The 13,541-nt window shown below is 29.9% G+C and overlaps 1 protein-coding gene across 5 annotated transcripts in view; it reads left to right on the top strand.

Annotated features, from left to right (window-relative positions):
- Window positions 1–13,541, top strand: part of LOC143234829 (6-phosphofructo-2-kinase/fructose-2,6-bisphosphatase-like) — a 101,578-nt gene that overhangs the window by 60,554 nt on the left and 27,483 nt on the right. For 3 of the 5 annotated variants that reach the window (XM_076472486.1, XM_076472484.1, XM_076472485.1), the window contains exons 10-13: window positions 3,040–3,144; window positions 4,446–4,487; window positions 4,891–4,978; window positions 13,347–13,474. In XM_076472486.1, coding sequence (XP_076328601.1) covers window positions 3,040–3,144; window positions 4,446–4,487; window positions 4,891–4,978; window positions 13,347–13,474 — 363 coding nt within the window. Of the gene's footprint in view, window positions 1–3,039; window positions 3,145–4,445; window positions 4,488–4,890; window positions 4,979–5,520; window positions 5,977–13,346; window positions 13,475–13,541 lie in introns of those variants that run through there. The other 2 variants (XM_076472487.1, XM_076472488.1) reach the window with 2 other exon arrangements.

The raw sequence follows: 13,541 nt of genomic DNA, 5'->3' as shown, positions 1-13,541 counted from the left end.
TTATGCTTAAAATATTTAATTTGGTTTAGTATTTGTATCATATACTTTAGATTGTGAATGTTTGGAAATTGTGTTGCAATGCTGTTTTAAAAAAAACAACAAAAAAAACTTCCTTTTGTCTGATAGTTTGTGTATTTTTGTTACTTGTCTTTACCTACTGGAATAGTTATGTAACTGAAAAAATAGCATAAAACACCAATTAATAAAAGCATTCTTCAGTATAAACACAACTTTCAGTTTGTATCCTAGACCTACACAAATATAGGTGATGTTTTTCTAAGTATACTTTTGGTTAAGCTCAATTTCTATTTGATTATTATTGTTTGTTTTCAGTAACTAAGGATTTGTTGTCCTTGTATATGTTGTTACTAACACAAAAAAAATAGTTTTTTGCCATCTAAACAGTCAGTTGTCACATTGCTTACCTGTATGCTTTTTCAAACAAGTGTTTCTATAGATTTAGAAACATATTAGAACACAATGATTATCACACACAAAAACATCTCATGTTTGTGGCTTTCTTCTTAGTTTTACAAATTTTGCATTAGAATTTTTTTTCTCCATCAGAAGTTTTCCTAGTCATTTTTTTATGTAATCATATGTTACAGCTTATTCAGTGTTATTTACTTTAAGCAGGGTTTGCACTGGTGCTTGAAATACATGAAAAGCCCTTGAAAACAAAAATCCATTTCAAGGGACATTAAAAGTCATGTTTGAGTCTTAAATAAAATACTTTGGAGACAAGCTTTGGTTTTAATCTTTATTACAATTCTATATAAAGGCTTATTTAAGCAATAAAGTAATATTTTTAGTGAAAATAAGCCACAAGAGCATCATTAGGCCTACTTGTAACTAAGTCTTTATTTCAGTCTGATGTACAGTTTTGTGTTTTAGCTTGAGTAGATATGTGCATGATACTAATTAGCAATGACAGAAGAGCATGCAGCATGCAAGCATGTCTGAAATTGGAAATGGGAAAATGCATTTTCAACAATACTTGTATAGTAAATGGTCCCTACTTTTAGTAGTGTGAGTGCTATTGAAATGACAAACATAAGGCCTTTTGTAAGTTGTAGGAAAGTGATAATTATTGAAGGAATGGGCAAAAATGCCCTCATAGATCATCAGAAACATGGAAAACATTGCAAAAATTTAGAAATAATGACCAAATCCAAACATTAATGATGACTTTTTCAAAGGGACAGATCAACTGTAAAATGTAGTACAGTGACATAGTCCAAAAAAGACAATGTTACAACAACTTACCTCATTGGAACTAGGCCAAGTTTATAGCTGTTTTTGACCAGGAGTCTTGCCAATCCAAGGCCTCACAACAAAAATGTTAGACCTGCCTTTTTAGTCTTTAAATCTAGTCAGTGGTTGAGCTTCTGTTGTATCAAAGAAAGTGGCAGATGAAACAATTTTTACTGAAACCTTATGGCACAAGAGGAAAACTATTTGCAATTGTTTCATTATAGCACAATAGCTCAAAATTACAGTTATGCTGAAAGAAAATCAAGGTACATGACAATCTGTGTTTTGTGACCTTATTTTTCATTGCAGAAGTAAAATGTTGAGTATATGTTACTCTTAAAAAGAACTTAAATGAGTAGAACCAGCTTAAACAACTGGACATTCACTTACAGTTTTAGAATGAATCCAAAAACTGTGTGTGTACAAGATATTTTACAAGCGGTTTTATTGGCAATTCAGCATCAACAGACATCTTGGATTCTTTAGTTAAGTTTATTAAGACACATTTAGGGATATAGGTCAGTTACCAGTGGGTAGTCTGAGTTTCAGTTGGAAACTTTACAACATGCTAGGACAGAAAATGTAGAGTTTGCAGAAGCAAATTGATTTGAAGCAGGTAAGCATTTCAATAGGCCTAATGATAAATATGAAAGTAAATATATAATTTTTCATTTACTCTATAGGTGTTAAGGTTTAATGGTAACCATATTTTACATGTTTTGTTTTTTGAATATAAATAAAAATACAACTTCAAATATTTTGCCTATTTTATTTATAGACTCGTTTATAAAAGGCCATAATTTGAATATCTTGTGTAGAAAATTCATGTTACTAGAGAGTAAATATTTTAAATTCTGAAGATGTGAAAGTTTGTTATGGGGATTAAATTTTCATAACTTTTCTAATGACTATGTACTATAATTAAAGTGATCACTTTTGATGATATAATTTATATTGACATACTAGTTTACCTACATTGCTATTTCAGGTTCTTGTGGATATATAAACTACTCTCCAAATTGTTTTGACACAAGCCTCTCAAAACATTATTCGTTAAATTATTATTAACAGCAAATGAATATCATGTGAATAAAGCCTTGTATAAATCTATTTGTAATAAATGTCAAGATCTAGTTAACTTTTTCTTTGCAAATTAGAATAAATGAATTTTACAAAGCCACAAAATATCAATTGTTCAATATTTTTGAGTGAAAACATTATAGAAATAAGGTTAAAAGTTATAAAGAAAATACATAGTAATAGTCTGTGTACATTTTATGCTATTAAAGAAATTTATGTAATACTATTGTGTCTACATGTTTTTGAGTATAGAATAAATCAACATGATTGTAGAATGCACATGTATGTTTTTGGATGTTGGAGTATACATTATACCACTGTGTTTACATAGTTTTTGAAAATGGAATAATTTGTGTGATACCATTATGTGCTTATGTTTCAAGCATAGAAAGAGTGTACATACTTCTGTTATGTACATGTTTTTTGATATGGAAGTAATGTATTTAATGCTAATATGCACACAAATTTTTGGGTGTGAAAGGATTATGTGGATATGAAAGAAGTGTCTATAGTTACTAGTATTTATTTTAGATGTTGAAGGTATATGTAAAATATTGCTTTGCATTTACTCGCATTTTATTAAAAGAAAAACCAACATAATTGTTATATTTTGATACAATTACTTCTTGTTCAAATAGAGTAAAAATAGTTATCTCATCACTAAATGAGTATTTTCTCATTTTTAAAGTTATTTTGTCTTCTTAGGGAATATGTGAAGAAATGACTTATGAAGATATTCAGGAGAAATTCCCAGAAGAGTTTGCTGCTCGGGATCAGAACAAGTTTCACTATCGGTACCCACGGGGTGAGGTATGAAAATTTTATATTCAATTATTGTAATGTTATTTGTTTCTAGGAATGTTGTGCTAAATTCACGAGTGTTTCTTTATTGTTTTGTTTCTACAAGTTTTTTTGGTTTTTTTCCCACAGTAGGCTAGAGGTAAGTTTCTGGACTTTCAGTGCAAAACCCCAGAATGAATTGTTTATTGTGTGGCTTTGCACTAAACAAACCAATGAAATAAACCGTGTATGTAAGTTTTATTTTTAAAGTTGGTTTTGAGATAGATTAAAACAGTCCAACAAAATAGGTTGATAGGTGAATTCTTAGGCTACTTATCTTGTGTGTCCACAGTGAGTTTAAATGCAAGACTAAGGCTACTGAGCAACTATTTTACATTAACAACATTTTCTAATGTAATTTTGTCTAATGTGGTGATGTGATGAACATTAAATGTTTTGCTGAATAAAATGGTGTATTAACCATACTGAGAAAGCTGGTATGTAGTCATAATGCTGTTATGTTAGTAGTAGTTAGTATTACTGAGTTTCACACCCTGTTTCTAACTCATTTTTGTTAGCTTAGTTATATTTATATTCACATACTCTTCAGCAGTGTATTATCACTTAGAACTCAGTTAGTCCAATTCATTTTGTCTGGGAATAAAGTAAAACCTAACAAAAGGTAAATGCATGAACAGGAGAGAGAGGAAAGAAGTTAAGTAGATTAAAGCTTATCAAACTGGGACCTTGGTATCAAATGTTATGTGTAATATTTTAGAACATTATCACTTGTAAAAGTTACAGCTTGAGCACTGCTACAGCTGCATTTCAACACTATTCATTTTTTCTATTTATTGACCTGCCAGACCAGAAGGTTAGCATGGTAATTCTGTGATTAGTTTTCAGCATTTTTGTGAAAAAAATATTTTCATTCTACTAATTTATCCTTAGCTAGAGAACATGATGCAACACCTAATACAGGAATTAAATTTTCCACCATAAGAAATCTTATCTTTTTCTTCATTTTGTCCTAGGTTACTGAGGACAGGTGTAATTTCCTGAAATTTGTATAGCTCAGTGATCAGTGGTTAATTCAATAACAGACTAGAACTAACATTTCTTCCTTGCAGCAATTCACAATTTTGATTTTGTAGGACAAAATTTTTTGAAAAATGTTTGAAGTATTGAGATTAATAAATTTGTATTATTCAGATAAGTGCATAAATATAATTTTTTGTGATTGTTAAAGGGCAGCTAAAACATCATGCATATTATTGTACATTATTCTTAATTATGAAAAATGTTTAGAACATTTGTACTTATTCTTACAGTCTTATGAAGATTTGGTGGCCAGACTTGAACCAGTAATTATGGTATGGATTAGTAGATTTCATACATATGATTTAAACATTAATCATGTGATTGATAATGAAAATAAAGTGATGTTTAATGTATAATTTAGAACTTTAATAGAATATGTTTAATCCATATTTGTTTGAGTATGCCTTATGTCTGTACTTCAAGAGTTGACTGCTTAATTTTGGAAAAACAGTGTATGTAGACTAACTGGACAAAATCTGGGGGGAACATATCTTTTCTTCCCAATTTGTTTAATGCCTATACTTGAATTGATCAAGCCTTTTAGTTTTCATATAAGATATAAATAAGTTTATCTCTTCAAATTGATTTTGCTTTAAAAATTTGTCCATGAAAATTACTTACCTGTAATTGTATGTTTTGTGTGGAGGTTAAGGATTTCATGTATTTGGCTTTTAGGAGCTTGAACGTCAAGAAAATGTTTTAGTTGTAGCTCATCAAGCTGTGTTGCGATGCCTCCTAGCATACTTTATGGATAAAAATTCAGGTACAGTTATTCCTTTTAAGTATTTCACTTGTTTATCAAGTTTATAAAACTTTGTTCTTTTCTTTTCTTTTCTTTTTTTTTTTTTTGCTCTATTACATTTTCAGTTTAGTATTTTGAAAATTGTACAATAAGCAATGTAGTTACATACAGCTAGAGAAATATTACTATCCTTTAAATAAATGTGAAACTCAATCTGTAATTTAATTCAATCTTTTTCACTGAGTTATACTGGTTTTGAAGAATTCTACCACCCTGAAAAACCTTTCCTCTCTCTCTCTCTCTTTTTTTGTCTGGATAGATTCAAGCTCAAAATTATTTTTGATGTCTTAAACAGCTTTTCAACTGATTGTTTTGAAGAATAAGTTAGTAGAATCATTGCTACATATTATTCAAACCATATGTAAATATAGATTCACTATGAATAGCAACAACTAAAGACACCATACGTACAAGTATTATCATTTGGCAATGATAGGAATGTCAGTTGAAGTCTTCCATTACTTGTTTGTGAGTTTTATAAAAGAAACTTATTGTTTTCCAAGTGATAGAGATCCCTTATATCAAGGTGCCTCTTCATCACATCTTCAAGCTAACACTTGCCACCTCTGGATGTGACGTCGAAAAGACATTAATACCCATAGATGCTGTGGATGATAACCTTATATTGTAGATTTCATATCTGCTGGTCACATGCTTTTACTCTTTTCATGTAGAGTTCAGGGTTTCAAGTGAAGTGATTGATCAGTTCTTGTAAATCTTTGAGACGAATAACACGTGAAAAACATATTCAACCTGAAACTAAGGTACTGCCATTAGTAATTAATAATGATCATGACTACCAACAATTAGATGAATGTTAGTTTCATGGCCAATTCTTCCATCTGTTTTTAATAAGTGCCAGTATCACAAGTTTTATGGTGCACATATTAAGATTCACAGAAATTATAAGGTGTTCTGAAGAAAATATTAATGTTAGAAGATTAAAATAAAAAAGAAAATCATTAACTGTAGAACTGAAAACTAGCAAGTTGTAATGAGTCATCTGTATAAAATCAAATTTTAAAAAATAGCATCCCTAGAAAAGAATGTCTGCTTATTGTTAATGTAATTACCCCCTTTATACCCTCCTGAAGTTTGGCAGTTGAGAAAAATTCACTTTTAGTGGTGAATTCTAATTTTAATGCAATATTTATAAGATGAAATCAAGAAAATACTTTTTGGAAGGTGTAGTCTAGTCTTAATTAAATGTCAAGAGTGGTATATCTGGACCACTTCTGTCATAAACACAAACTTATAGTTACTAAACAAGAATAAGTTGATTAAATATTAAGAAAAATGATTAAACATTAATTAGGGAGAAAAGAAAGTTCTAATCTGAAGAAATCTTATTCCCTGTAGTTTATGCTATGATTGTCAGCTGTTTCCACCTGTGCTAAGTACGTTTTTGAGTTGTTCGTTTTGTATTCAGTTTGTATGTGGACAAAATTTATTAAGTGATATCTAGTGTAACATTAATATTTGTTTAGGGAATACAGAAACTAGCTTTATACAAGCAAGTTTTTAAATAGAGGAATTCTTCACAAATATCAGTTGTACAGTTCTAAACACTAAGAAACAAAGTACATCACTTTCAGTTGTTATTAATAGTTAGTCTGTATGTTTGATATTATTATTACTTTTAACTTGAGTGATATTAAATAATATACCACTGATTACATTGAGTTAAAAAAAAAAAAAAAGTAAAACCCTTTACTACAGTGAATGAAACTTACAGGCTTTAATGCTGAGAAGCCAAATGTTTCATCTCAACATTTAATATTTATGTTAGTTTAGCAAGGCTTTTTTTAGCTTATGCAACATATTGGGAAATAGCAGTAGTTTAACAAATGTTTCATAACTTTTCTCTGTGGTTTCATTGCACTGTCCCATGTACAGATTGAAGAGAACATTAGTTTATGTTACTGTAAAACTATGACTTAAACGTTATCAATCCTTTTGCTACAGGTTCAGTATAATGTGCAAGAGCTTGTCTACACATTTGCATATGTTAAGTATTTTAACTACAACTTTTGATACAACATGCATATCTTCACAAAATTTGTTATAGTTTTAGTAAAGATTGCAAGTATTTTGTGTACAAAAAAAGATATTTTTTTAATGAAGTACTTCTATTAAAGGCTTGTTTGTTTTGTTACTAATCTGAGTGCAAAGTGATTTCATGTTATGATTAGAAAAACTATTCTTTGTCCCAAAAATCTCAAATATTATTTACGTGATGTCTAAAACCTTCTAAATACATTTCAAATGTTGTTTTCAGTAAGATTTTACTTTTATCTTCTGTGTTCTAACTATGTGGGGTCTGTCACTTGACCTACCTCATAACCATCATAAAAAATTAGAAAATAAATATAGAATATGCTATTTTTTCATGCTAGAATGACTACATGTTATAACACGAAAATACAAATCTTTTGTCTTTGTTGCTTAAGTCTCGTAGAGCTATAGATTTACATATATGTTATTTTTTATTATATTGACCTTCCAGTCATGCCTAGCTAACTTGTATGCAAAAACAGCTCGTTTGGGTTGAGAAAATATTTTACATAGAAGAGCGAACAACGTTTTGACCTTCTTCGGCCATCGTCAGGTTCACAAAGAAAGAGGTAACTGACCGGAAGCTGATCACATGTTTGAAAGGGGTTGTGTAACTGAGTGTCGGAATGTAGAGGGCGGTATTAGATGTTTGAATATATAATTTTATTTATTTTATTATATTAATATAGGTATAAAGGCGTTCCTTTATATTGGTTTATTTTGGGTTTAAGTTGTTGTATAAGTAAGGCTTCTTTAATTTTGCGTTTGTTTATGTTTGTTTCTTTATTTAGTATTTGAGTGTTTTCTATGGTTATGTTGTGTTTATTTGACTTGCAGTGTAACATCAGCCAGCTCATTCATCAAAGACTCTTTTAATTTCAAGTCTAATCTAAATCAACTTAATCATAAAGCCGTAATGGCCAGTTTCGATGTTATATCCCTCTTCACAGAAGTTCCAACCACTGAAGCCTGCAAGATAGCCTTAGAACTCTATATCCAAGACCCTAACCCAACTATAGACATTCCCAGTAACCAGTTAGCAACCCTCAAAGAATTCACCACGATAAAGACAAACTTCATGTTCAACAACCAAAACTATATACAAACAAATGGCCTAAGCATGGGCAACCCAGTATCACCAGTTCTAGCCAATATTTTTATGACACAAGTTGAAACACAAGCAATTAACACAGCATTACATCCACCACTATACTGGTACAGATATGTAGATGACACGGTTGCGGGATTCAAATCTACAGAACACATACTTAATTTTTTTCAATCACATTAACTCTATACATCCTAACATTAACTTCACATGTGAACAGGAAGAAAGCAATCAAATATCATTTCTTAACCTCAAAATTACAAGAACCAACACACAATTCAAGACAGAAATCCACCGAAAAATCACCCATACTGGACTATACATTCCTTGGGACTCAGCACATGAAACAAAACAAAAACTCAACATACTAAGAAACCAAATAAACACAGCCATAAAACTATGCTCACCAGATAAAATTAACGATGAATTAGACAAAATAAAACAATATTTCATCAACATCAATAAGTTTCCTCCACAAACCATAGAAACATTATACGCACACACCTAGACAGAAAGCAAAATCAACCAACTAAAGTAAATATATCTCACGAAACCATATATTGCTGTATACCATATATTCCTGACATCAGCAAACAAATAACCAACATTTGGCAAAAATTAGTAACAAAATATAACATTCCAGTTAATACCAAATTTATTCAAAAACCAGGCACAAAACTGAAGTCTATACTATGTAAAAACTACACTGACAAACACCACACCAACATTATTTACAAAATACAATGTGATAACTGCCACGACTTCTATATTGGAGAAACAAGTAGAAAAATGGAAACCAGATTCAAAGAACATAAAAAGTCACCTTCACACGTTTTCGAACACTGCAAGTCAAATAAACACAACATAACCATAGAAAACACTCAAATACTAAATAAAGAAACAAACATAAACAAATGCAAAATTAAAGAAGCTTTACTTATATAACAAGTTAAGCCCAAAATAAACCAATATAAAGGAATGCCTTTATACCTATATTAATATAATAAAATTATATATTCAAACATCTAACACCGCCCTCTACATTCCGACACTCAGTTACACAACCCCTTTCAAACATGTGGTCAGCTTCGGTCAGTTACCTCTTTCTTTGTGAACCTGACGATGGCCGAAGAAGGTCGAAACGTTGTTCGCTCTTCTATGTAAAATATTTTCTCAACCCAAACGAGCCGTTTTTGCATATAAATTTCTCAACAAGTGGGTTTCTCGACATCATTGATGCCTAGCTAACATTACATAACTTCCATTGAAGTGGTATATGTGTACTCACATTACTTATCTAATACTATAAAACTGATCTTTAGTCTTCCCTGTCATGACTGTGTTTTAGTGAACTAGTATTTTGTAATATGCAGTCACATTTTAATTATTATATATTTGTATATGTATGTATATTGGTTATCACGATTTAGAAATAAATTATTAATCTTTTTTTTGTCCTTTAATTATAGAACAATAAATCAAGAAGTAAAGCAAACAATTATCTCTTTTTTGCTACAACCTTTGTACTTTATTGCTGCTGGACATAGGTTACTAAGGCTTTAAAATTTTGCCCATGGAGGAGATCAAACAAAATTTTGTTTTAGGTTTTATACATACAGTTGAATAACCAAAACCTTGTAAATAACTACACTGATACCATAGAATTTCACTAACTTATAAAGCTTAGTAACTATGATGTATTTAGATTTAAAAAAATGGGAATATTTGATCAGACAAAAGACAACCTACCTCATTGAAATCTTGGATTAAAATAATGTGGAGGCCTTTTCAAAGATTAAAATTGTGAAGAAAAACTACTCTTGAGACATTCTTAGCTGTTGATTGGTTATTCATATGGCATATGCTGAAGTAAGTGTATATAAGGGACCGTTTCCAAAAATGGAAAGAGGAACTGTGTTTGATTCAGTACATAAGCCATATCTTGGCAAAATAAAAAGAGTTGAGGTTCATATTTTATATTATACCTTGATAATATTAGTAATTTTCAGTTCCTAATTTGTATGAAACTATAGACTTGGTATTTTGAAATCCCAAAAATTTAATTTTAAACAGTGCTGCATTCAACATACCATGTGACTCACTAAAATCTGTGTTTGGATTTGTTCTTTTGATATTCACTTTTAAATTAAGAAATTAATTTTTATATAATATATTAAAGTTTGAATTATGATCTAAAATTTGATTCCAAACTTATTGACATAAATTCATAAAATATTAGTTCAATAAAATTTTGAATGGAAGTTAACAAATTTGACAGTAATTTGTATGAAATTATAGACTTAGTATTTTGACATCACAAACACCTAATTTGAACCAGTGCTTCATTCAACATATCATGTGACTAACAAAAATTTGATATTTGGGTGTTATTTTAATATTTACTTTTAAATTAAGAAATTAACTGATGTATATATATATATATATTGATTCCCCTTGATGGACCCAGCAGATAGCCTGATGTGGCTTTGTTATAAGAAAGGCATGCACAAACATACCATTTAATAACATACTTGGCATAAATTTACAAATTAGTAGTTCAATAATACTTTGAATGCAAGCTAACAAATTCGATGACATGATTTTGACCCATGATCTGTCAGTATAAAACATCCAGAGAATAAAATTTGTATTACAAAACAGCCAAAGAGTAAGTCATTCTTAAAATTACCAGTATACAAAGCCCTTTTTCATACTAAATAAAATTTAATAATGCAACATTTTCATGATAAAACTATTCATATGATGTAAATATGTCACTTTAGAAAACTTGTTGGTCCTAATTAAAGACTTAGTTTGAGTACAACCAAAGTACAGTAGGATTAAAATCAAGAAAAGAAAATGGGAAAATGAAAAGCTTGACAGATTGGGCTCAAAATCATAGGTAATAAAAATACAATTCAAAGTCAATAATAATGAAATTAGTGGTTGAAACAACTAGAACAACAAACTTAAGGCAAATAGTAATGAAACATTCTCTACAAAAGCCTTAATAAAATACTGCAAAAAATTCACCCTATATCACTTACTTCCAATTATAATATAATAAAAAGCAGTTGAAAGTAGAATTATATCCACAAAACACAGAATAATCAATGTACAGAACAAATGATAATACACAAAATGCAAGTACTTGATATCCCCAATATTATTTTAATTCTAATACAAAAGAAAAAAAAGAGCAAATATGTAAATATTTCATAAATTTTTTGAATTATAGAAATAAGGTAATACGAAGGTTAGTTCTTATGATATCCGTAACTACCACACACTTCTCTCATTTACACGTAATTGACTTCGTAAGTCATAGGAGTTTAATTCCTAGTAAAGGAGCTAACTATGTACAATAAAAGAGAAATTAATGACTTGTTTATACTGTTTGCCATCAATGAGGTCCACATTTTTATCATGTTGAGTAATTTCGTTTATCTGCTTGTTAAACACTGTGTCAAGAGCTAACCAAACATGCACAAGATGAAATTGCAAATTTTCTATGAAAACGACTGATTTCACATGGTAGGATTAAGTTTAATATTAAATTACTTTTGTTTAAATTTTTGACCCTGTAAGCAACAAAGTTGTGGATCCACATACAATTTAGTGTTTGAATTATTTACAAAAACATGTTCAAAAAGCCAATAGAGTAAATATGGCTAACATAACATAAAATACTAATGAAGTTCATGTGGATTCACATTATTAGTAGTATTATTTTAACATAAACACTGCTGATGGAATCCGTATGAATCTCCATTAGTGATGGTTAATACAACAAAAGTTACTGATGGAGTATGTATGGAGTTCCAACAGAATGGTGTAGTTAACATAACATGAATACTACTAATGGAATCCATATAAAAGAAAGCTTTCAGTGAAATACATATGCATCTTCATCAGTAATGGTATGGTTAATGTAAAAACTACTGATGGAGTCAGTGTGGATACCCATCAGTAATGACATAATGTAAGAGCTACTGATGAAGTTTGTATAGATCCCAATCACTAATGGTTAATATAACCTGAAAATTACCAGTGGAATCCATATGTATACCCATCAACAATGGTTAATAAAGTTATGGAAGACTATATGATATAAGAAACTGATTAGAAAATTTAACAATGCATCAGAAAACTGACACATAATGATCAGGATGTGTTGAATCATCAGTTGGGTTTGCTTGTTATTAACAGTATTTCCACCCATTTTGTATTGTAAATTCATTCAGTAAGCTTTTTGTTTATATAAGTTAATTAAGGATATAAGAAGCTTAAGGATTTAAATAAAGAGCTGGAATAAAAATTTTTCGTTCTTGATGTGTAGATGGGGTAAGTGTTAAGAATGTTAGAAGGACTTGTGCACTGGAAAAGATAATTTTGAAAGGTTTGCTCATCAAATGTGCATAACGTGTTAGTACTTCATCAGGACATGTCATAGAAATTTATGTACACAGCTGAGTTTTTATTCTTTGGATTGCATTTTAATATTATTAGAGTTCAGTGAGCCAAAGTTAACTATCTTATAGTAATTTGGTTTTAACCTTGCCTGTAAGAGTGAGATATTTATACTAAACATAAGTTATATAAGATGTTCACTGATATTAATGTAAATTTTACATTTTTTTGATATACTAAATTTTTGTGTTCCTACTGTATTTGCATACAATAACATGAAAGTTATGTGGGAAATGTGTCTCTGAATTAAGGTTAACTGTTTGACTGGAAAGCACATTTCAAGTATTATCAGGTACTATAAAAATACAGTCACATACTGCTTAATAAATTCTATAGTCCAAGAAATATCAGCAAGGTTTAAAAGCATTTGAAGTTTTTCCCTCATTCACAGTAACATTTTGAAAATGTTATAACTGTTATTTTAAAATAGAAAAAATATTATTATTTAAAACTTAAACATAAGCATTATTTGAACTTGTACTCACAAATTAAATAATAAATGTAATGATATTGGATATAATTTGGGTGTTTGTTTCTTACTGTCCAATTATTTAATCATCCCCTGAGGAACAACAAATATTTATCTGTTACTTAACCAACTGATACAGCCAGAGATTGACAGCTGCATCTGCCCACTGGTAACAAAGAAAGTTTTTTAGTATGTTGCTAAACTTTTGTGTTACTTATTTTGCATAGAGGAGCTTCCCTACCTACGAGTACCATTACACACCGTCATCAAGCTGACACCTGTGGCTTATGGATGTGAAATGAAACTTTTTAAGCTAGCAGTTGATGCTGTTGACACTCACCGTGAGAAACCGATGGTGAGTGGAAACTTAGTCTTTGGAGTTTTTTTTTTTTCACACATAATTCATCATTTTGATCTGCAAC

The sequence above is a fragment of the Tachypleus tridentatus genome, chromosome 12, assembly GCF_004210375.1.
Source record: "Tachypleus tridentatus isolate NWPU-2018 chromosome 12, ASM421037v1, whole genome shotgun sequence".
Taxonomy (NCBI): domain Eukaryota; kingdom Metazoa; phylum Arthropoda; class Merostomata; order Xiphosura; family Limulidae; genus Tachypleus; species Tachypleus tridentatus.
This window is presented reverse-complemented; position numbering and strand designations above follow the sequence as displayed.